This window comes from Lates calcarifer, unplaced genomic scaffold, assembly GCF_001640805.2.
Source record: "Lates calcarifer isolate ASB-BC8 unplaced genomic scaffold, TLL_Latcal_v3 _unitig_1332_quiver_1210, whole genome shotgun sequence".
NCBI lineage: Eukaryota > Metazoa > Chordata > Actinopteri > Centropomidae > Lates > Lates calcarifer.
The window spans coordinates 14,440-38,814 of record NW_026115446.1 but is presented as its reverse complement, the minus strand read 5'-3'; the positions used below and the strand labels follow the sequence as shown (position 1 = coordinate 38,814).

The following is a 24,375-nucleotide window of genomic DNA, read 5'->3' as shown; positions in this document are numbered from 1 at the left end:
TCATGTTTTTTTTTTGTTTTTTTTTTTTTGAGCTGTTAAAGTATTTGGTAATTTATTTTCTTAAATATTTGTGTACATCTTTTTAACGCTGTTCAAGTCCAATAAATGAAAAAAAAAATAATTTAAGATTTACTGATCTGAACTTTAACTTTTCTGTTTTTGTCTTGATCTGTCAGTCAGGTAGAGTCAGATGATAGTTAGCCTAGCTTAGCATAAAGACTGGTGGCTGAGGGAAACAGCTAGCCTGGATAAAGGTGTGTTCTGAAAGCAAAGTGAATTTAAACACCGGGCAGTTTGTGTAGTTGTTTGTTGATTTACCCAGAGCAGGCGATAACACAAACTGTTCAGATGTTAGCTAACAACAGACTCAGAGTGACGTCGGCTTCATTTTCCTCCTGTCCCTCTACTTCTTCCTCACGTCTCAGTGTGTTTATCAGTAAACTGAGGCTACGTCTGCACTAACGTGTGGATGGATGGAGTTTTAGGGACTCGAAAACTGTTTTTGTCTTTTTTGAACGCAGACACTGTTTTCTCTCAGTTTCTCATGTTCTGTTCTTCTACAGGTTAGACTGAGTCTACAGGTCAGACTGAGTCTACAGGTCAGACTGAGTCTACAGTTGCTGCAGCAGGTTTAATGTTTGTAGTCTGAGCTGAGCAGAGACTCAGTGAAGGAGTTGGTTTTTTTCTTTCCTGACAGATTTACTGCGATTGTTTGACGATGTTTTATTTACGTCCGTCTGACTTCACTTCAGAGTCTCAGGAGGTTTTAAATCTTCTGTTCTGGACACTGAGGAAATGAACTGTTTAAAAATGAAGAGTGTGATGTTGAGTCACTGCAGCTCCTGTTGCCACAGTTACAGCTGTTTAGAAGAGAGAGAAAATCCTTCAACACAACAGCCGAGTCTGCGTCTCTATTTACTGATGGAAACAGGAAACACGCTGAGAATTCATTCTGACGAATGAAGCTTGTTTTTAAAGACTTTAACTTCACACAGGACTCTGTTTAACTCCTGTCTGATGAGCATTTAATCCGAAGTTGGAAGGAAAACTAACGATTCGTCTTCTAATGATTAGAGCGTCATGTTTTCAGGTCGTTCGTCCTGTTCTTCTGATTGAGATATCTCTTTAACACCTTGAGGGAATTTCTTGAAATTCAGTTCAAATGTTCACTTGGATTAAAGGACGAACTCATTCGATTTTGGTGGCCAAAGGTCAAAGTTCAGATCTGATAATTATCATGCACCTAACGACATGTAGAATAAAGCAGAACGTGCTCCTCCAGATGTGTCAGGATTCACTTTATCTACAACAGATTCATTAAAACTGAAGCAGGAAAACTTGAGTCCAGACACGTTGTTGTCTGAGGCCCAGGTTTGACCCACGGGCCGCTGTTTGCCCACCACTCTCCTGTACAGTCAGTGTGTTGTGTTTGAGCTGCAGGAATGTGCTGAACCAGATTTCATTTGACACACACACACACACACCTGGGAGGGACACAAACACACTGACCTCTGACCCTCAGAGTGTGTGTGTGTGTGTGTGTGTGTGTGTGTGTGTGTGTGTGTAAGTGTGTAAGTGTGTGTGTGTGTGTGTGTGTGTGTGTGTGTCCTCAGCAGCTGTATGAGGATCGACACATCGTCTGTCTGCAGGTTAGTTTTTACTTTCTGATTTTATTCTCATCTCTTTTTTTTCTTCATGTCCTTAAAGAATGTAAAACATGATTCACCTGTGTGTGTGTGTGTGTGTGTTCACTGTCAGCTGCTGGTTTGTGTTATCATGTTAATTTATCACCTTTACGACACAACAACACATCAAACTGTGAAATAATCCCACACACACACACAATTGATTTTCTCTTTAAAACCCTTTTCAAACTCCTGTTCGTTCTCTTTGTTCTTTTTCTTTTCCTCGTTGATCATTTATTTTTAAACATTTTAAAATGTCTTTTTTATCACTTTTTATTCAAACTTTTTTCCTCCATGTTGCTGTAGAATTCCTGTTTTAATCGTTTTCTTTGTCTTGTAAAGCAAAATGATTTTTATTAATCTTATAATTAACGTCCAGATTAAATCTCATACAACTGAACAGATGACATAAAGTAAATAAATAAAAATAAATATGACTAAAGACTAAAGACAGACCCACAGCTGAGGTGGTGATATAATCACAGCTCCGTCCTCTGCTGAGAAAATAACACTGAAATCTACAGAATAGACCTCAGTGTGTGTGTGTGTGTGTTCAGTGTAGATAAAGCAGTTCATTTATATTCCTGTCGCTCTGCTGATTGATGGCTAATGGAGCCTCGGGGGTGAGGAGGGGGGAGGAGGGGGGTTGTTTCTGCCAGATGGTTTGATTCAGCTCCAAACTATTATCTGAGAGACTGTTGGGGTCAGAGGTCAAACTGTCTGCTTTAATGTGAAGCTAATTTCTGCCACGTTGGATTAAAGGCTGAGGAAACAGTCTGAACTCGTGTCAAAGAATCTGAACGTCGTCTAACATTTAATCTCTGCAGATTGACATCGTCACCTCCTCCTCACTCTGTCATTTCATGTCGACATTAAGCAGGAAGTAAAAACATGTCATTTTATCTTTAAATCAGATTGTGATGATTTATCCTGTACAAACTTTAAACCAGATTCAACAGACTTAGTGAAGCTCAACAGAATTCATTAACAGTTTATTCAACCTGTATTTAAATTTTTCCTCAGAACCATCTTCACCATTGGAACGATCAATGATTCAAATATAAATAAATATATAGAATATCTACAGGAATTGAAAGAGTTCCAGATAAATAATTTGTTGTGTTTTCAGTTGTTGTTCAGTAAATCAAAATAAAAACCTTCGACCTCAGATCAACTAAAAGAATTAAAATCATAAGACGCTCAGAACCGCTCTGTTATCAAATATTGTGGTTTAATGTTTCAAATCAGAATCGTCAGGTTTGTTCAGTTATTAAATCTGACTTCATCAGGATGAACAGTGAATGAATCCGAGGAGTCGTCATCAGTTTCAGTGAGATGTTTATTGAAATGAAACTGAGAAGAATCAGTGTTTGGTGAAAGACTTAAATCTCTTTTTTCTCTCTCAGCAGATGGAATCTTTCTTCATCCAGATGGTTTGAAGAGTGTGAATTCTGGGAAACCTGTCAGATCAGGGTAAGTCATGTTAAACTCTGCTGGTTTATTAAACTGAAATCTAAACTCGTTCATGAGATTTCCTCTTCTTTAACTGGAACATAAACGCAGCCGTAAAGTAAATCAGGACACTGAGGTGAAATAAAAAGCTGAACTAAAAATAAAGAGAATGAATCTTAGTGGTGATGAGAGTGTAACTGTTGTCAGTTTGTCCTCGGACTCTGCAGCAGAACGACATTTGTTTCCTGTCAGGCCTCAGGCGTCGAGTCCAACCCTCCAGAGTCTGGTCCTGATAGACCGAGGACCCACAGAGCAGCTGGATGTGGGACAGACGCAGGTCTGCAGCAGTTATTATACATGAGTTAAAGCAGCAGACCACTGTTTTCACCCAGCCTCTTTAATAACAGTTACTCATCAGCCAGTCTGCAGGAAATAATTTCTCTATTTGAATTCAGGTTTTAGATTTCTGTTCTTCCCAGTGTCACAGATGTGACAGTGTATTAGAAACAATGTAGGTTTAAAATAAAAATAAAAATTATGTCGCAGAGGAAGGAAAACTCAGTATTTCCAAAATTAAAGTCATAAATTTACAGGAAGAAAACTAGAATATTCTCTGAGATTATAAAATCATAAATATGTGAGAAAAAACTGAAGAACTACATCATTTCACTTTACGAGGCTGAATCCACCTTTTTATTATTTTTATATATGAAAAGAACATTTATTGTCAGTTTGGAAAAATAAAATGTAGTTTAGGTAGGGTTTTATTGTGTTTTATCCTGTTGTCACCACAGTTATTACTTTCAACAATGAGCAGTTCATTTCCATTTAAAACACATAAAAACAACAACAGAGGTGGTCAGAGCTCATGTTCGGATAATTAATGTTTCTCCTTTAGTTTATCAGCTTATTAATAAACACTGAACAGTGCTGTGATTGGTCTGATGGCTCCAACCACAGTCTGTTTAATTCAGTCCATATTATTTGTCTTGATATCTTGATTATCATGTCCCAAGATAAATCTGATCCAAATATAAACAAAGCTGTAACAGTCTGAGAAGCTAAAGTCAAATGGTCGTAACTAAGAACGGTCACTGATCTCTCTTCAGTGTAAAAGGCCACAAACAGATTTCAACCCTCTGTTTCCTCTGAGCTCAGTTCAGAACCTCCATTAGAAACCTGCCCACATTAAACCCTCAGCAGCTCCTGGTTTGTCGCTGACGCTGACGTCACTCCTCTGCATCTCCGGTGGGAAACCGAGTCTCCATTGTGTTTTTATTTGTTGTGAGTTTTTGTATCAACACAACAACATTAATTAAAACAGCGACGACGGGTGAACTGATGTTTTACATGTTGTATTTTCCCACAGAGGAAACAGAGACAGAAAACCTGTGTTTATTGTTTGCAGTTTGGTGGGAGCAGCTCGAGTCTGTGCAGGTCTGAGGCTGATAAGAACCCAGACTGGAGGATTATGGTAATAACAGGCTGCCACTGACTGACTGCTGGGTCCCATCACTACAGAGCGGGTGGGCGGGCTGCAGACGCTTATCACTGTGTTGCAGTGGGCGATTCTTCACAGTCACATGACGGGCGACACCTTGATTCACACTGCAGCTGGACAAAGAACAGCTCAGCGCTTTTATCACCAAACGAGGACGAAATGACGACTCGATGGTGCATGTTGATTGTCTTAAAAGCACGAACGATCCCGTCAGTCGACTGAAATCTGACTGTTTCTGAAAGCAAAGGGCTCTGACCAGCAGATATTATCTGTAATCATCAGTAATGAGTTTTCACCTTCATGTCGTTTTTAAGAGGCGGCACCGCATTTTTCAAATGGTCGTAAAACTCTGTGACTCCACGGCTCAAAAACAAAATCTAACCATTGTCAACAGCTGAAAACAAACATTTGCAGGTGAATGGCTTCTTTCTTGGTCAAAAAGCGACAAAGAACCATTTCTGCGGCGTACCCCGCCATCAACTCATCAGATAAGAGCGCTGCTCTGCGGCTCCTTCAGCAGAGCCGGTGACCTTCAGGTTCCAAACAAAAACCTGTTTCCTGAAGGTTTCTTCTGTTCACAGTGAGATTGCAGGAAAAAAAAGAAAGGAGGAGGTTTGGTGCATCTTTTTCCAGGACGCAGAATGGGATGAAACTGTATGTACAGTTGCCAAGGAGACGGCAGGCAGAGGGGTAGTTAAAGGCTGTTAACCCACACACCCTGTGTTTTCATTCACTCTGCTTCTGTCTCTCTGCTCCGTCCTCAGGAATCACTTCAGGAGACACAACACAGGTAAGACTCCAGTTTTCATACAACACTCAGGATTCATGTCTCCTCTTGTTGCAGCTGTGTGACTCTGTCAAGAGGTGAAGGTTGAATCAATGAGAAGAAATAACTTGAGTCTGTTTGAGCTTTTAGTTTTTGCTCTGCGGTCATGTTTCTTGCAGCTCAGAGGAAGCGGAGCCGAGGGACTCTGCAGCTTTAAATGGACATAATTGAGTGTCAATGATCATCACATCAGCTGCAGAGTAACTAATGCAGGCAATCATCGAGCTTGCACGTGCTCAACCCCCCCTCCTCCAAAACAGAAATCAAAAAAGTGAGAGAGAAAGGTTTTCCCATCAGCAGCCTCAGCTGTGCGTCCGTCACGCTCACTTCCATTCTCATTTCTCCTCTGGTTGCAGCTCGCTGGAGCCTGCGCTCAGGAATTATCTGCTGTCAGGAACCTGCCCGGGACGCCGCCGTGCCAACAGGGACCGAGGTGGGGGGGGGTTGCTGAGCCATGCTGTCCGCCGCCATTCAGATTCTGGCGTTCGCCCTTGCGCTCCTGGGCGTCCTCGGCGCCACCGTAGCCACCCTGCTACCCAACTGGAAGGTGAGCACCAACGTGTGGTCCAGCATCATGACCCCCATCTCTCAGATGCAGGGTCTGTGGATGGACTGTGTGTGGTACAGCTCCGGCGTCTTCAGCTGCACCATGAAGAACTCGATGCTGTCACTGCCGGCATATCTGCAGACCACACGAGCCGCCATGGTCCTGTCCTGCATGGTGGCGACGTTTGGACTCTGCCTCGCCTCCCTGGGGCTCAAATGTACCCGCTGGGGGGGCAGCCACCGAGCAAAGGGCATACGGCCATTGCTGCAGGAGGCTGCTTCATCCTGGCCAGTTTTCTCTGCCTGGTCCCGGCGTCCTGGTTCACCAACGAAGTCATCACCGCCTTCCTGACAACGGACCTGCCAGAGAGCAGTAAATATCAGCCTGGAGGAGCTCTGTGTGTGACGTTTATCTCCGCTGGATTCCTTCTGGCTGGAGGGGTCATTTTTTGTTTGTCGTGTCCCGGAAAGAGAACGAGACGACCGGACTACGCTTCCTCCGCCAACCCTGACAGACCGGTGCTGTACCGAGATGAACAGCAGAGGCGGGAGCTGCAGACCGAGCGTGACCAGCCAAAAAAAAGACAAAACAAAACTGTCCAGCTGCAGATGGACGAGGTGAAGCAGGAGAAGGCTCTGAAGGAGAAACCTGAACAGGATCAGGAGCAGAGACTCTACTCGTCTCCGTCCAAACTCCCTCCAAAAGACATCAAGGACAGCTACAGCCTCCAGGAGTATGTTTAATCCTCAGGGCAGAGCCATGAAATGTGGAGTTTGTAGCTGAGACTTTCCGGCTCATGGGCTGGGGGAGGTGTGTTTGAGGGGGAATAATTACCAGATGTAGGAAATGACAGATTGTGGATTCAGCCGAATGTCTCAGAAATGAGACGGAAAGCAAAGAACATGAAGAGGAGAAAAATAAACCGCACAGGAACCAAACACTGTAAATCCTTTAAAAGCTGCCGCAGCTTTCTCATACCAAAGGTCTGAAGGCAAAAAAAAAAGAGCTGAACCTGCTGATCATAAAAAAAGAAAGAAAGCACATCCAAGCTCTGACTGATATTGAAAAACCATCATTTTCCATCTGTAGAGGCTGTCTGCCTTCTCAGATTAACTCCTGCTCATGCAGAGCCGGCCCAAAGCTTTCTGAGGCTCGAAGCTGCCAACCCCCCCTCCACCACCTAACAGACACAATGGAAAGAAATTATAACTATATGAGACAATTATAAGTTGTCAAATGAAATTAATAGATAAAAACATAGTAAATTTTATATAAACTGCACAAAAACCAGAGGATGATACAACGTTTAAAGACTCCAAATCCAGAGAATAGTTTTGAGGATGAAGGTTAAAACAAGTCGCTGGAAACATAACTGTAAAATATTCTAGATAATTTGTACGTGTAATACTACTAATGATATGCAGTCAAAAACCAGCTATTCAGAAATATTTAAACCAAGTAAAAACCAGGTGAGACCAAACCAACTGAACTGACTAAGCTCAACGTTAGCTTCACGGTGCATTCCAGTTTTAAATTTCTCAGTTCCAAGTCGGAAGTTTGAACCTGAACGCCTCCTGAGGTCAGAGCAACCCCGACATAAGAATTCAAGATGGCTGCTATTGACATCAATAATAGTGAACACTCTGCTAATGTTACTGTTTATAATGTAGAGCGTTTTTATCAACTGCTGTTGCCAACAAATGGCTAGCCTAAGTTACGTTTGAAACGGTTCACATTCATGGTTTAATATTTCTTTTTTCTCAATCAGTTAAATTTGAACTGCGTCTTAAAAACGTTCTAAAGTGTTTACATTAAAACTTTACGTTAACAACTGAGATGAGACCAGCTATAAAGGCTCTGTGAGCGTCCATGTTTTTCCAACTTCTCAACTAGAACGCCGTCACTCCCAGTTCTGAGTTCGCACCATAAGAAACATCTAATCTGACTCTTTACAAAATGCTGTTTACTAATGATGAAGACTTTAGTTGGTGCTTTACGAAAAATCTAAAAATATGAAATTCAAGACATTATGCCAGTAACATCAGGCTAAATGACTACATAGCATCAGCTGCCTTAGCATAATCAAATGACTTTACACACAAACTTAACAATGGATTTACAAACCTGATGTTGTTTCAGTTTGTTTGTTATATTATAAAGGTTTAAATAAATCGTGCACAGGACATCAGAATAAGAAGCTAAGAGTGCTGGTCTAATTTCTTGTTCTTCACCAACAGACGATGGTTGAAAAAACCACATTTCAAAACCTTTTCTGCAGAGGTCACTTTTATGGAAAGTGCACAAAGTATATAAACGTAAGCTATTGTACCTTAATCTGATTTTGTTTTTGCTCAAGATGATCTAAAAATGTTCTGTAGGACTTCTGTTACAAATGCATCTTAAATCATGACAAAAACCGAATAGTGAGACTGAACTAGAGTTCAGATCTTCCTCCGGTGTTGGGGTCTGTTGTGTCTGCTTTGGGCCGGTTCTGAAATCAACAGTGATTTTTGGAAAACGTTTCCAACCATCTGTGCATGTTGTCAGTGCTTTACAGCTTCATTTAGTGACAGCTGCTGTTGTAGAGATTGTGCCTGAAGCAATAAAAAACATTGTTGAGCGAAATGAGTCCAGATCCAAAGCATCAAAACGTCTGCGTCCGCTCCATCTTTTCCCAGAGGTCCACAGAGAGGCGGGAGGTGCAGAGCAGCATGGAGAGAGGTAATGATGCTCTTTGCTTTCCCATTATCCTCTCACCATGGTTGGATGCACACTGCACACCCTCACCCGCCCCCCACCCTACTTCAGCTGTATGAGGATGTGGAGTCATTTTCAGGATGTAACTTAAAGCCTGATGGAGAGTGGAGAGTCCACAGTGTTGTGTACATGTGGTGGGCGAAGTGTCCTTTAACCTGAGGTGAGCTGTCAGTCTCACCTGCCAGAGCTCATTGGGAATAAAAAGAAACCACTGAGCTGAACGCCCACACCGGCCACTCAGGAAACGTCGATTTGCCAGCGCTGCAGTGACATTTCACTGTCAAACATGACAGTGACGCATTAATGTAGAAAACACGACACATTCAAGCACAAGCAACTGAAAAAAACCTGAGCAGCCAGAAAATAAAAATCAAAGCATGAAGACAAAAAAGGCATCACCAGGAAAATGCAGGTGCTTCTGTAGCTCAGTGTTGCTGCTTATAAACTCAAACCTCTTAAACCTAATTTAAAACACAGATTTTTGTTTTGATGATGTTCATCTGGACAATTCCAATGATGAGCTACAGTTTAAAACATTTTCTGAGAGCAGAGGTCACAGCGTTTCATCGGCCCAAAGCCTGAGCACTTGAACAGTTAGTTTGACTAATATTTTATTTACTGCAGGTTGGACTCTGTGACAGTAAATGTCATTTTGACTTTTACTCATTCTCTCTGCACCTACACAGTATGTGTGGTTGTGCATGAAATAAAATGGCTCTGTACCTTTACCTTGATGAATGAAATTCACAGGATCCACATTAAGTAAGCCATGTGTTTTTCAGATCATAAAGTTACTACATGTAAGAATGTATGAATCGCTTTTCTTTCACCAATGTTTGAACAGATTGATTGTTCCTTGACTTCCTGGGTTGCCTATAAACAGACTGTGGACTGATTTTTGTCTAAAGGACGTTTATGCTCGCAGCTCATTCCCGAGCGCTGTGCCTCAAAGCTTCTCTTCAGCTCCTCTACAACGCAACTCTGTGCAACAGACTCCAATACAAACTTCTCGTGAGCACAAATTAAAACTAAAAGTTTTGTCTAGTGAAGCAGGTCTGACCAAACGTGAATGTGACCGATATCATGGGAAAGTTAAGAACTGGGCATTCGGATTCATGAACATAACGGCTAGTTGATTTTTGTGTTAGAGTGAGAAAACAGAAAACAGACAATGAGCCTTTTCCCGTTTTCCATTTTGGAACAATTAAATCAGAAAACAAAGAACGACTAGTATTTTTAATTTTTGTTTTACGGTAACACCGGGAAAATGAGAAATCAGTTACAGGCTTAAAAACTGTCTGTTTCATCATGCGTGAAATAATTTTTATTTTCCCCCGGAAGTCACTTAATGAACGACAGCACAGGATCCCCATAAGCTAGCACAGCTTTTTACTGTGCTGCCCAGCTAAGGCAAATAAAGCTAATCTTAGCTAGCTCTCTTTACTCTGCTAATGTGAAAACAGATGACCTTAGCTTTTGCTTTTCTCTGACAGAAAAGGATTGACAACTGAAACACAAAGATGTGGGCTCATAGCAGGTGTTTCTCGCTCATCTCGTTTTTCGTTTCGTCATCTCTGGTCTTTGTTCCCACTCCAGAACTAAAATCGATTGGCCGTTATGTACACAGACCCATTCGACTCATAGAGGAATATTTGTTTTGTTTATGGCATCAAACCCAACCCAGTCACTGTAACATGCAATGAACATGGATTAGTTCAACATGACCTATTGTGCTAGCTAGCAAGCTGTTAACGAAGAATTAAATTTCAAAAACCAGAATGGAGTTTTTTCTGTTAAATAAAACATGTCTGACTGAGAAACTCACTGAGCTCCCACGATTTAACCACAATACATTTAAAACTGACACGGATGGAAATAACTAATTACACCAGACAGACACAGTTGTATACGTGTCTGTTAGATCAATATACTGTAAGTTCAACGTGCTGATGTTTTAGTTCTGGCTTCTGCTTTCAGCTCCATGTGGTCAAGAATGAGGAACTATAGTGTTACAAACCACAAGGAAATAAGAAATCACACAGAACCATCTGTCTGATCAAACCTTTGATCGATGTGTTCTGTCTGCTCAGACCGCACCAGACCTGGTGTGAACACATTTTATTCCTTCCTGTTAAAGACCATATTTCACTGACTACTGTATATGACAGAACAGAAACTGTCTTTTAGATAGGCCTTGTGCTAATGTGAATGAATTCAACAGACAGCTCCTGCTGTAAATCCTTTATGATGCTTGCAACCAGCTGTTTTGACAAACAGGGTGTTTCTTGCTCTCTAGGCTGTGGTTTAGGACTGTGCAGAATACCTGTACTTTATTTTCTGAGGTAAAACACATCTCCACTAATGTTACACTGCAAATTAATTAAAGGTGCTTTCACATCGACCCTGTTTGGTCTGGACCTTTAGACTTTTCAGTTTGGTCCAAACCACAGCAGCAGGTGTGAAAAGTTCCTCGAGCCTTAATCCTCGTTCCTTAATCCAAATGTAAAGACCATTAAAGAGGATTTAGAATTATTAAATAAGCAGTGATTTAAACATAATGTTTAAAAAAAATCTGAATTTTCACACATCACATCACAGTTCAGAGAAACAGTCAAAATGAAACTTGTTTGGTCTGAAAAACCTTCATTTAAGTCACGTAAATGACCAAAGTGAAATTAAAACCAAAGTGGGTGGATCACTCCATACTGACTGTCGACATCACCAGGATCAGTTGTAAAGATCAGTCTCTTCTCTTTGTGGCAGCACAGCAAAGGTAAGATGTTTCTGTCACATCCAGGGTCAGATTTCTGTTTTTTTTTTTCATTCTATCTACTCTACATTCATCTATTGATCAGTTGTTTTATGTTTTTATTACTGAGGTGTTCAGTCATTTTGGTTTATTTATTTAAATATGAACAGTGAATTCTTTATTTTGCAGCAATGGGAGACAAGCCGTCTAAACACATTAAAGCTGAACCCCCACGTAAGTTGAATTAAAAACTAAACCATTCATCAATAAATCTCATATTGTACGATGATGCCAACAATATTTACCATTTGTCTTCTGTCAGTTTTTGATGAACCATGGAGGAAAATAAACTGGAGGTGAGTGTTTATCTACATCTGCAACAGAGAAATGACAAAGTACAAAAATGATTTATTTTTTATTTCGTCTGTCAGTAACATCCCAGTTAACTCAGTTAATCTTATAAACTGTGATGTACTGTTTCCTGAGCAGAGACAAAAAGGGAGCTCTGGAGTACATCAACAACTACAAACCTCATATTGAAGGACAAGAGCTCAGGATTCTCCTTCATGGTCCGGTCGGAGCTGGAAAGTCCAGTTTCATCAACTCGGTCCAAAGTGTCTTAAAAGACAAAATGTGCGCTCCGGCTTTGGCAGCCAACAACACTCAAGGCTGTTTCACCAAACAGGTGTGAAGTTTGACTGTGTTAATGTAGTAAGAGGGAAATCATCCTGACATTGCTACAACAGAAAACTTATTTTAACTGTGTTTGTTTAGCATTATTTTGTCAATTTAAAAACAGAAAATATGAAACAGTCTTTAAGGGCTGAAAGCAGAGATATTTCTCATTCTTCCTCATCCTGTGGACACAAACCATAATTATGTGACTTTGAATGGTGTCAAACCACTACTGTGTAAAATGAGAAGAACTAACATACCACAGTTTTCTGAATTTTAGAGAAGTGTCTCTGGTTATTCTATTGTGTTCACACTTCAGGATGCTCAGTTGAATAAATGGAAAGTTAATGTTTCTGATCAGAGGCACCTCCTGCAACATAAGACCGGACAGTCATAATAACTGTATTTATTGTATGTGTTTCACAGTACAAAACCTACAAGATGGAAAAGGGAACTCCAAACAACTTTTACCCTTTTGTCTTAAATGACATGATGGGCCTGAAACACACCAAAAGAGCAAACAGAAAGATCCATGTGAAAGATGTGAAACGGGCGCTGAAGGGACACGTCAAAGACGGATACACGGTACAGTTACTGTGTTTAAACACCCTGACATTATTTAGTTTAAAAAAAAAAAACTGAACGGTGATCTGTTTACAGTCAAATTGATCTGTGTGGTAACTGTCCTCATTATCTGACTTTGTTTTTCAGTTCAATCCTGAATGTAAGTTATCAAAGGATAATCGGTTCTACAACAAGTCCCCAACATCGAAGGACAAAGTCCATGCTCTGGTTTCTGTCATTGACGTCAGCACAGAAGGTCTGATGCCAGAGAAAGTTGTGGAGACGCTGCAGGACATCAGAGATGAAGCCAGTGAGCTGGGTGAGAGCAGAAATTACCATTATCACCACACTGAGGGCGGTGGAACCAAGTGCTTGAAAATACATGTGTAACAGTACGCAGTTCTGATTCAGTATGAGTTCAGTACAACAGGAAAAAAGCAACAACAAGGGGAGGTTATGTTCCACCTCATGTTGTGTAGTTCCCTCCTGAGGAACTGTAGCGGTGCACAGTTTAAGGTTTCTGGATGGAAACTTACAAGTATATTATACGTTTATCTTGACTTTGTACACAGACTACCCCATATCTTCCGTACAGCTGCACACCTCCCTAACGTCTGTACTGTGACAGATGTAATGTGTTAATCTAATGTGTTCATTGAAGTTACATGTTTCCTCCTGACAGGAATTCCTCAAGTGGCCATTTTCACCAAAATTGATGTGGCCTGTCCTGAGATTAAACGAGATATAAAGAACGTCTACAGGAGCAAAGTGCTACGGGAAAGGGTATGTTACTAGTAGTAATTTACTGACTTTACACAAAGATGGAATATAATTTAATGCTGTCCAAAAAGCTCTGAGCTGTAATTTCTGAACTGAGATGCTGTGATTTTTAAATGCAGATGGAGGAGTTCAGTGCAGCAGTGGGAATTCCCATGAACTGTATCTTCCCTGTCAGGAACTACAGTTCAGAGATCAGCTTCAACAGCGACGCTGACACTTTAATCCTGAACACCCTGTATCACATCATCAGCTTTGGAGATGACTTCCTCAGAAGAAAACAAAGATGCTAAATGGTGAAGATTATTTTTCTGAAAAAACAACAAAACAGAATTTTATGTGTTTAAATTTGTTGTCAGAACTTTATTTGAAATTGAAATAGAGATCCAAACATTTACAGAGATGCCAAATATGTGTAAATGTGTTTAAAATATCCTCTGTCTGTTAATATCAAATACACTTGACTAAACAGACCTAAAACTATCTGGAATATTTTCATTTGAGGTATTAGTGCAGCAATAATAAATGGGGAGCCTTTGACTTTGGAAGTTTTATGTCACAGTTTTAAGAGTTGGAAGAACCTGATACACAAACACTCTTTTTGAGTTTTTCACTATTTTTATGCTTCTAAAATCTACTCAGGCCTTTGAGATGACTAAGGGAGTATTGTTTGGTGGCTAGATAGTACAGAAGAAAATTTAATATCATATATTTACATTCAATCCATTGTTTTCCCATCAACAGTTTTTTAATTTCATTGCGATAAACCATTGTTTAACAATTATGATCGAAGTATCACCATAGTGATGGTTAACAGGTACATGTGAGGAATGTGAACATGACATAGTAGATTCCTATAAATTTTTATGTGGATTAAGCAGAGCCTGCAGACAGCAGGACATGATGTTTATGCTCACTCCAGATTACGTTGCCTCAATGCCTCTTCTCCACTCCCCTTCAGCACCAACAGTGTACAGTTTCAAAAAAACATATTTTGTCCAATTATAGTCTCCACACTTTGTTTTAGTGTTATGCTTGCAGAGTTTTTCTCCAAAATGTCTGGACTGGGCTCCCTTTATTTAATTCATATTAGAGGGCTGTAAGTGGATGGTTTAAAACTGTCAAGAATGGAAGTAACTAATTACATCAGACATATACAGTTGTGTACACTTCCACCTGATCAATATAAGTTCAACATATGCAGTAATTTTAGTCCTTGATTGTGCATTCATTTCAGTTATGAAGAAATTTTTAAAAATCACACAGAACCGTGTGTCTGATCAAACCTTTGACCGACAAGAGTTCAGATTACAGCTCCGACCACACCAGACAGATCTGGTGTGAACACACTTATTACTTCCTGTAGAAGACCATATTTCAACTACTTTCAAAGAAATCACATGACAGAATAGAAACTCAATTGTATGCAGAATTACCTTTTTCTTTTTAGATATGCCTGTACTGATATGAACTAATTCAAAGGCTCCTGCTATAACTTCTACCTAATTTGGTCAGACCAAAAGAGGTAGTCTCAATCTGGATAACACTGACCCATGGCTCAGTTCATTTACAACACTTTCTAAGATGGTTTGGACTTTTGGACCAATTACAGGAAGTTGATACAGGTTAGTCAGCCATTAAGCAATGGAAGAAGAAAAATAACCAGAAAAGTAGAAATGAGCCGCTGCAGCACATTCGGAGAGGAGGAGACCAAATATTTAATTGTAATTTGGTCCAACAATGAAAATTTTTTGAAAGGATGAGTTGACTTGACAACACGCTGACGTCAGACATGCCCAATTATGAACCAATCAATGTTAAGTATAAAGAGACACAGTACATGTAAGTGCTGACGACAGGACATTGGTATGTTATGCAGAGTTATTCAGTGTGCTTGCAGCATGAAACCAAAACTAACCAAATCAAATTCAACAAAAAGACAAACCTTGTCTTTCAGTTTAAAAACACCCCTAGTCACAATAATACCAGCCTGAGTCCATATTGAAAATAAAATTTAAATATTACACTCCTCCCCCAATGCCTCAGCAATAACTGATTGAATTATATCAGAACCTTTCTTCCTTTCTTTCATGTTACCTACAAATCAGGAATTCCCACCATTACCATCATTCTTTACTCATTTTAACAAATGTCTAGTTCTATTCAGGGATATGATATAAAGTCAACTTAAAAGCAAATGGTCTTGTTATATTCTACATCTATCTCAGCCCTCTGCAGTCAGTTCATAGCCTGATAAACAGCTGTAGTAAAGTATCTGGCTACACCATCAACAGGGCCATTTGATGATTAATGATGCTGAGGTTGAGGGATTACCTCTCAGTCTTATAGTATGCCTCGGAATTCATTTGTTATCAAATCTAAAACATTCAAACTTAATCCAGACAAACAAATAAACAACAACAAAAAAGGAAAGAAAAAAAAACTCCTCAGAGAAAATGTGTCACTTCAAGTGTTTGAGGAATCACAAGAATTTCTTTATCTCCAGACAGAGTTCAGAAATAGGCTGATGTCTGTTGAAAATGAAACTGTTTTGTGGTTTGAAAAACGCCTGTAAACTTCACTTAAAGCACGTATATGATCAAAGTGAAACTCCAATCTGGAGTGGGTGGTTGCTCCATACTGAATGTACAATATGCATTTTTTACTGCTGACTGTCTACATTCCCAGTATCAGTCGAAAGGATCAGACTCTTTCTCTTTGTGGCAGCACACAAAAGGTAGGATGTATGGTTTATTTGGCTTAAGCTTGGAAAACTGCATTTGCAAAAATTACTGTATCCTAAACTTACAGTGTAATATAACATTAAATGTAGTGATCAGTTGCTTTATGGTTTAATTACCAAGGTGTTCAGTCATTGTTGGTTTAAGACCGAAACAAAGTGATTTATTTAAACATGAGCTTAGAGGGAATTTTTTTACTTTCCAGCAATGGGAGATAAGCCATCTAAGTGTGCTGAAGCTCCACGTAAGTTTACTGTAAAACTAAACCATTTATTGAAAATAACGTGTCGTACAATGATGTCAATTTTTTTTTACATTTGTATTCTTCCTGTCAGTCCTTGATGAACCATGGAGGCAAATAAACTGGGGGTAAGTGTATTTATCCATCTTGACATCTTTTTTTGTTTTGTTTTTTGTCTTTTTGACTTTGTTTTTTCTATTTAGTTAAAAAGAACCAAATAAAGACTTCAATCATTCAATCATGATTAAGTCCTTCAGTTTTCTAAAGTCTGATTTATTGTTTCCTAAGCAAAGACAAACAGCGTGATCTGCATTACATGAAAAACTTTAAACATCGGACTGAAGGTCAGCAGCTCAGGATTCTTCTCCATGGTCCACCTGGAGCTGGAAAGTCCAGTTTCATCAACTCTGTACAAAGTGTCTTACTAGGCAGAATGTACACACTGGCTTTGGCAGCCAACATTGCTCATGAATGTTTCACCAAACAGGTATGAAGAATATTGAGAATACTACGTGGTGTGTTAAGGACTACATCACTTGTAAATAAAAACAGACAAAAGGACTTTGAAGCGTTAGCAGCAGAAATTTCTCATGACTTGGACTGGAAATGTGCCCTTATTCTGTATACTCTGTTAGTTGTCAGTTGTTTGTGTCATAAGACCTTTTGGTTAAGTCACTCAAACACTATGTGAACTAATAGTTTCCTTTATGTTAACTGGGCACTGATATGTCAGTTCTTGCTTGTGATGAATATTTAATTCACCTTCTCTGTTGTGGTTCACAGTACTCAACCTACGAGATCCAAAAAGAAAACCCAGAGACCTTTTACCCTTTTGTCTTCAATGACACCAGAGGCCTGAGCCAACACAGAGGTGTCCTTGCAGATGATGTCAAACTGGCTTTGAGGGGACATGTGAAGGACGGTTACATGGTACAACATCCTTTAAGCCCCCCATGCTATGGGGAGGACATAATGCCTCTCCCCCATTCTGATTCCATACCTTATTTGCAGAACAGCAAGGTGTAATATTCCCACCTTAAAGGGGCTTTGTAAAAAGTGCTTTACATTATTAAAAAAAAAAAACCTGACATGATCTCAACTTTTCGCGTGTCATGTGTATTTTATTTTTCCAGTTCAATCCTGAATCTAAACTGTCAGAGGGAAATGAGTTCTACAACAAATCTCCAACTGTCAACGACAAAGTGCACGTTCTGGTTTGTATCGTTCCTGCTGACACATTATCTTCAATGAGCGACAAAACTGTGCAGAAACTTCGGGATATCAGATTGGAAGCCAGTCGTCTGGGTGAGAGCAGAGATCAATATGATTATTATTTTCTACTCTGGGTAAAATGAGTCTACAACATCATTGTGAAGTGATATTACATTCTGAATCCTTTGACTATCAAACACTGTCTCACTGTAGCTTTGTTTGTAGTTTATATACACTGTAGTTTTCTGTCTGTTGTCCTGGCAGGGATTCCTCAGGTCACCGTTCTCACCAAAGTTGAAGAGGCCTGTCCAGAGATCAAGAGAGATTTAAAGAACGTCTACAGAAGCATAAACCTGAAGGAGAAGGTGTGTTTTTATTTGTAATCTCTTAAGTTTGCACAGACTGTGAACCACAACTGAAATTTAATTTAGTGACACAGTCAAAAGACTGCGAGTTTCAGAGTCTTGTTTGTCTCTGAGCTGTAACTGGTGAACTGACCTGTTGTGATTTCTAAAATACAGATGCAGAAGTTCAGTGCAGACGTGGGTATACCCATGAACTGCATCTTTCCTGTCAGAAACTACTACGAAGAAATCGACCTCTATGATGATACTGACACTCTAATCCTGAGTGCCATGAGGCGTATCATTGACCACGGAGAGGACTTCATCAACAGGAAAACTGTGTAGTATTTGCTTTTCTGTTGACTCTGTCATTTGTCTGTAAAATATTTTGTTACTGCATTTTTTATAAAGTACAGTAAGGGATGATTAATGCATTGGGAATCATTTTAAGGCCATTTTGACTGCAAGTGGTGGGTTTTTCTTACATAAATTGTAGTAACAATCAAAATATATCTAAACATTTTTGTCGGTGAAACAAAAGCATTACATATTATAAAGCACAACATTAAAAAAAAATGTGTAAAAGTTAGAATATGCACCTGTTGCTGGTGTGTTTACTTATTTGTATGTTTTGAGAGATAAGTCATTTTTTTTAAAAAAAAGACATGACATTCAGAAAAATCTCTCAACCTCCTCTGCAGCAGAGATGGCCTTTTCTGTTCATCACAGGGACAGCGCCTCCCACAGGCTGAACACATTACAGCTACATTACAGCTTAAGGACAATACTCAAGCAATAGGTTGGTAAATGACATTACTAAACATTATCAACTTAAAAACAGCAAAATGTTTACCGATTTCTCAAGTCATAGTTAAATGATGAATGTCCCACTTATTACCTCTTCTTGTGTTTCCCTGCTAGGGTAAATGAGTGAAACATTTTTTATTCAGACACTGGTTGTCTCACTGTGAGGTCCATTTAATAGCTGCACTGGAGCATCAGATTTCCATTTGTTTGAACCTCCTAAGATTGGAAAAAAATATTTACTCTCAACTAAATATTGTACTAACTAAATTTGGTGCATATGTTCACAGACTCACTTTGAAAATCTCTGTGAAATCTCTTGAGGTGAAAAACAAGATGACTTAGTTTATATGTCAAAAATCACATAAAAGTTTCTCTTAAACTGATACATTATATATACAGACATTATCCAAACTCATGTCCAACTCGTCAAAAACTTTTCAGACAGCTCCAGCAGAGGGCAGCATCCTGTTATTCACTGTTGGTCTCCAGTTGCTTCTGGTGGTTTAATACTTTAGTACACTTTAAACGACTTGATTAAGGAAAAATGTGCTAAATACTTTAAAATATAATCTAACCTTTCACTGGTGGAAACCACCCAAATGGTACAAAAAGTTGTCAACATTATCAAAACCCACCCAAAACAAATTTTACCTGCCTTACCTGTATGTCATGAGAGTCATTTATAGTTTTTCTTTGCTCTCTAATATTTTCTGATGAATTTGATATGTAAAGTCCAAACAACCTCTCCTGTCTTGAGGTTGCAGTGCCTCCCACAGACTTGAACATATCATTAAAATTTAAAGACAGTTATCAACAGATTTGTGAATGACATTAATAATCACTGAGCTTTCAGGAACTGAAATTACTGAAATTATGTGTATAATAGACTATTTATAATAATTATTGCCTTTCAATAATTCAACCTTTACAACTATCACAATGCACATCACAAGAAACCAGAGCAAGATTTTCTTCAAAATGAGTACCTTGATTTCCTTCTCTGTGTTGGAGATTCATCATCAAACTAGACTACTATGAAATTGACCCACTTACAGAAAAGCAGAGGAAAATTTTAACCTAGTTCAGATTTAGACCAGCTTTTAACCTCAGTTTCCATCTGATTTGATTGAGATTTTGGTAGGCAGTGTCCTAATAAATATATATTGCACAAAAGTTGTATAGTACACCAAAATAGAGAGTTATTGCAACACCCTGCCATCAATTCATTAGTAGCAGCACTTAAAAATGACAGTGTTTTAATAACTGCCACATTTCCTAAGACTTGTGTCAAAGTGTCAACAGGGAATGCATAGTTAACAAATAGGGTTATTGTGAGTTTTACATTCCCTTTCCCCTTATTCTAGGTCTGTATTAAACAGAACAGTAATTTACAAGACTGAAGTAAAGCCACTGAATATTCTTTCATGGCAATTCAAAAGTATTAATGTGAAATGAATAATGTAATATAATATAATAAAATCATGCAGTTACATTACTGTTAACTGTCCTAACATTACAAAAAAAAAACTACAAACATCATCCTCAGGTCAAACAAGATTTAAAGAATGTATACAGGAGTAAAGTCAATAGTGTGTTTCAATTCAATTCAAGTTGTTTGAATTTACAGTTTAGACATTTTCAATAAAATTAACACAAAGCTGTGAGCTGTAATTTGAGATAAAGCCTGTCTCCCAGAAATCACCACTGCATACAACTAAACTAACAGAAATATGTTTTGTAAAACATGGAATGAGAAGATTACAGTTTTTATTAACATGCGTAAAATCCATAATTGGCTTTTAAAAACCTGAATAAAAGAGGTTGTAGCTCCCACTCTTCAATGTGAACTGTAATAATTATTATCATTATTATTGTAATACTCACTTCAGTGGAAAAAGAAGTGATGGAAACAGAAGCAAAACTCTGCCATTGCTTTCTCATAACTAGAGCAACCTTTCCTTTAGGTAGTGAACAGCTGTTTATGGTGATGTTGGTTACATAGTGATAGCAAAAGATAAAACAAATAGCTCCTTTAAACTAAAATAATATAAAATAAAATGGGCAAGGTAAAAGAAAAAACCATGTCACCTTGTCAAATAGTTTGCATGCTGTTCTTTTAAGTCACATGTTTCATAAAAGTGAAAGTAAGACCAGGAGTGGGAGGATAATTTCATACTGCACATAAACACATTTGAGTATTTTTCCTAGTGACTGTCTGCATTACCAGGATCAGTCTAAAGGCTCAGACTGTTTCTCTTTGTCCCAACACAGCAAGGTAGGATTGTTCTATAATGTCCACATCAGACTTTTAGTTTGCTTATGCTAGTAAAACTGATTTTCAATGAAAAAAGTAATCAAAGAAAATATGATCTTTGTCAAAACTGTCAGTCAACATACAAGATTAGTGTTTAAGCTTCACCTATTTTCTTTGCAGCAAATTTAATCAGAAATAAGAACATCAAAGGTTACTGTATTTATTTTAAACCTTCAAAATTATATGGTAAATGCATAAGTTTACTACACTTTTATTGCCAAGGTGTTTAGTCATTTTGGTTTAAGACAAAAACAAAATGGCAAGAGTAAATGTTTTGCATTCCAGCAATGGGAGGAAACACATCTAAATCTGTTGAACCTGCTGAATCTCCTTGTAAGTTTACTGTCTGAAAACTGATTGTAGTCATTCACTGAAGCATATTATACAATGATCTCAACATGATTTTATTTTTAACATTTGTCTTCTACCTGTCAGTTTTTGATGAATCATGGAGAAATGTAAACTGGGGGTGAGTGTGTAATCTGTGTGTTAAATTTTTAAACATTTTTGAAAGAAAGTGAAAAAGCACAAAATGATTCAGTTGTTGTTTTGTCTTATTTCCTCTTTCAGTAACATTTCAATTAACTACTCAGTTGTTGTGTGTTATTTCAATTTTTTAGTTTTAAGTTTGATGTAATCTTCCCTGAGCAGAGACAAACAGCACGATCTGGACTATGTGAAGAATTACAAACCTCACATTGAAGGTCAGCAGCTCAGGATTCTTCTTCACGGTCCAGGTGGAGCTGGAAAATCCAGTTTCATCAACTCTGTACAAAGTGTCTTATTAGGCAGAATGTACATACAGGCTTTGGCAGATAACACCTTTCATGGATGTTTCACAAAACAGGTATATTTAGAATATTTTACTTAAAGGTCTGTTTGTGTGTGTGTGTTTCTCTCTATGTCTGGTGTCTCATGCATATAATTTTTCTCCATAATTTTACCAGTGAATAAAGGACTGGTAGGATTTGGGAGGGTTGGAGGATGAGAAATCTCTCGTGACTATGACAAGTCCAGAAAGGGAATGCTTCCTCATTCTGTGCCGAAACTGTTCGTGTTCATGTCATAAAAACTTTGGAAATGTCAAGCAGACATGAACTAATCCAGTGCAGTTTCCTAGTTGTCAGCTGGATATTGATTTAATTCTTCATTCAATTCTTGCTTGTGATGAATATTAATTCATCTTCTCTGTTTGTGGTTCACAGTACTCAACCTTCAGGATCCAAAGAGAAAACCCAGAGACCTTTTACTCTTTTGTCTTCAATGACATCATGGGCCTGAGCCAACAGAAAGGTGTCCTGGTCGATGATGTCAAACTGGCTTTGTCAGGACATGTGAAGGAAGGTTACGTGGTACAGCATCCTTTAGATTCTGTCTGTCCAACCATCCATCAGCCGTACTGCTTATCCCTGTTAATTGTGGGTGCAGGAGAGGTTAATTCTTTATTACTTACATAACTTTTTATCCTTTTTTTCAGTTCAATCCTGAATCTAAATTGCCAGAGGAGAACGAGTTCTACAACAAATCTCCAACTGTCAACGACAAAGTGCACGTTCTGGTTTGTGTTGTTCCTGCTGACACATTGCCTACGATGAACAACGAAACTGTGCAGAAAATTCGGGATATCAGATTGGAAGCCAGTCGCCTGGGTGAGAGCAGAGATCAATATGATTATTATTTTCTACTCTGGGTTAACTGAATAAAACTATCTGAAAAAAATCATTGTGAAGTGATATTATGCTCAGAATTACTTGACTATCAAAACACTTGCTGGCAGGGATTCCTCAAGTGGCCATTCTCACCAAAGTTGATCAGGCCTGTCTAGAGATCAGGAGAGATTTAAAGAATGTCTACAGGAGCAAGTACATGAAGGAGAAGGTGTGTTTTTATTTGTAATTTTCTAAATTTGCACAGACTGCAACTCAAATTTAATTTAGTGACACAGTCAAAAGACTGAGAGTTTCAGAGTCTTGTTTGTCTCTGAGCTGTAACTGGTGAAATGACCTGTTGTGATTTCTAAAATACAGATGCAGAAGTTCAGTGCAGACGTGGGTATACCCATGAACTGCATCTTTCCTGTCAAGAACTACCATGAAGAAATCAACCTCAGTGATGATACTGACACTCTAATCCTGAGTACCATGAGACACCTCATCAACCACGGAGAGGACTGCATCAACAGGAAAGCTGCGTAGTATTTGTTTGTCTGTTTGCATTGTCATCTGTCTGTAAAACATTTTGTTTCAGTTTTTTTTTTTTTTTTAACATAGAATATGGGATGTTTAAAGCATTCAGATTTTAAAGGGTTATTTTGGCTGCCTGTGGCTGGGGTTATGTTATTATATATTCAGTTATATTTATCTTTCATAAATTCAGCTCTGGTAATAATGAAAATATTCAGTCTTCTCTGCTCATCACAGGGTTACAGCACCTCCTACAGGCTGCAGGACATTACAATACATCACAGCTTAGGGGTAATTCTTAAGCAACAGGCTGATAAATGACAATCATGACTTGAGAAATTATTAACAATACTACTATTTTTAAGTTAATAATGGTTAATTATGGTATTCCATTTTCACTTCTCCTTGTGTTGCTCTTCTGTGGTAAATGAGTCAACCACATTTTTTATTAATGTATCTGGACACTGTTGTTTGAGCTCTTTAAGGACTAAAGATGAAGGTCATGAGTCCACTAAATGGACTTGTGGTGAGACTGATTAGAATAAATATAATTAAATTTGCATATTTTCACAGACTCACTCTGAAACTCTCAGCAAAATCTTTTGAGGTGAAAAAATCTTATTAAGTTCTTCAGAAATGACAGACATGACATTTTCTGTGAAATTAGACATTATTCAGAGTCTTGTCCAGTCAAATCTTATTAGACAGCTCCAGCAGAGGGTGGCATCCTGGTATTTACTGTGGGTTTCCAGTTGCTTCAGTCTTATTATAGTCAGGGTTTTACATTTGCATTAGTGGAAATATACATTTATATCCACAAGGGAACAGAACCAGTTAATTGTATAAATGTGCTAAATACTTCAAAATATACTTATAACTTTTCATTGGTGGAAACTATTCAAATGGTACAAAAAATTGTCCACATTATCAAAACCTGCTCAAAATAAATATTATCTGCCTTCTTTATATGTTACAAGAGTCATTCATATAAGTTTTTGTT

General features: G+C 38.6%; 4 protein-coding genes across 4 annotated transcripts; all 4 read left to right on the top strand.

The window, feature by feature from the left end:
* Positions 1-4,756: 4,756 nt before the first annotated feature.
* On the top strand, positions 4,757-10,639 carry LOC108888379 (claudin-20-like). The gene is given in 2 exon segments (XM_018684367.2): positions 4,757-6,261; positions 6,264-10,639. Coding segments are annotated over 2 exon segments (834 nt in total). The 5' UTR covers positions 4,757-5,918; the 3' UTR covers positions 6,755-10,639.
* An 809-nt stretch (positions 10,640-11,448) lies between these two features.
* On the top strand, positions 11,449-14,419 carry LOC108888380 (interferon-induced protein 44). The gene is made up of 8 exons (XM_018684368.2): positions 11,449-11,541; positions 11,707-11,751; positions 11,840-11,873; positions 12,007-12,202; positions 12,619-12,777; positions 12,904-13,075; positions 13,439-13,539; positions 13,656-14,419. The coding sequence occupies exons 2-8, from the start codon at positions 11,709-11,711 to the stop codon at positions 13,824-13,826; spliced, it is 876 nt and encodes a 291-aa protein (XP_018539884.1). The 5' UTR covers positions 11,449-11,541; positions 11,707-11,708; the 3' UTR covers positions 13,827-14,419.
* A 1,441-nt stretch (positions 14,420-15,860) lies between these two features.
* LOC108888381 (interferon-induced protein 44) lies at positions 15,861-18,663 on the top strand. The gene is made up of 8 exons (XM_018684369.2): positions 15,861-16,270; positions 16,480-16,518; positions 16,610-16,643; positions 16,804-17,002; positions 17,299-17,445; positions 17,649-17,820; positions 17,992-18,092; positions 18,249-18,663. The coding sequence occupies exons 1-8, from the start codon at positions 16,129-16,131 to the stop codon at positions 18,414-18,416; spliced, it is 1,002 nt and encodes a 333-aa protein (XP_018539885.2). The 5' UTR covers positions 15,861-16,128; the 3' UTR covers positions 18,417-18,663.
* A 2,234-nt stretch (positions 18,664-20,897) lies between these two features.
* Positions 20,898-24,341, top strand: LOC108888376 (interferon-induced protein 44). The gene is made up of 8 exons (XM_018684362.2): positions 20,898-21,153; positions 21,478-21,525; positions 21,628-21,661; positions 21,844-22,039; positions 22,398-22,544; positions 22,670-22,841; positions 22,970-23,070; positions 23,220-24,341. Exons 2-8 carry the CDS (start codon positions 21,480-21,482, stop codon positions 23,385-23,387), a joined length of 864 nt encoding a protein of 287 aa, XP_018539878.1. The 5' UTR covers positions 20,898-21,153; positions 21,478-21,479; the 3' UTR covers positions 23,388-24,341.
* The last annotated feature ends 34 nt before the right edge of the window (positions 24,342-24,375 follow it).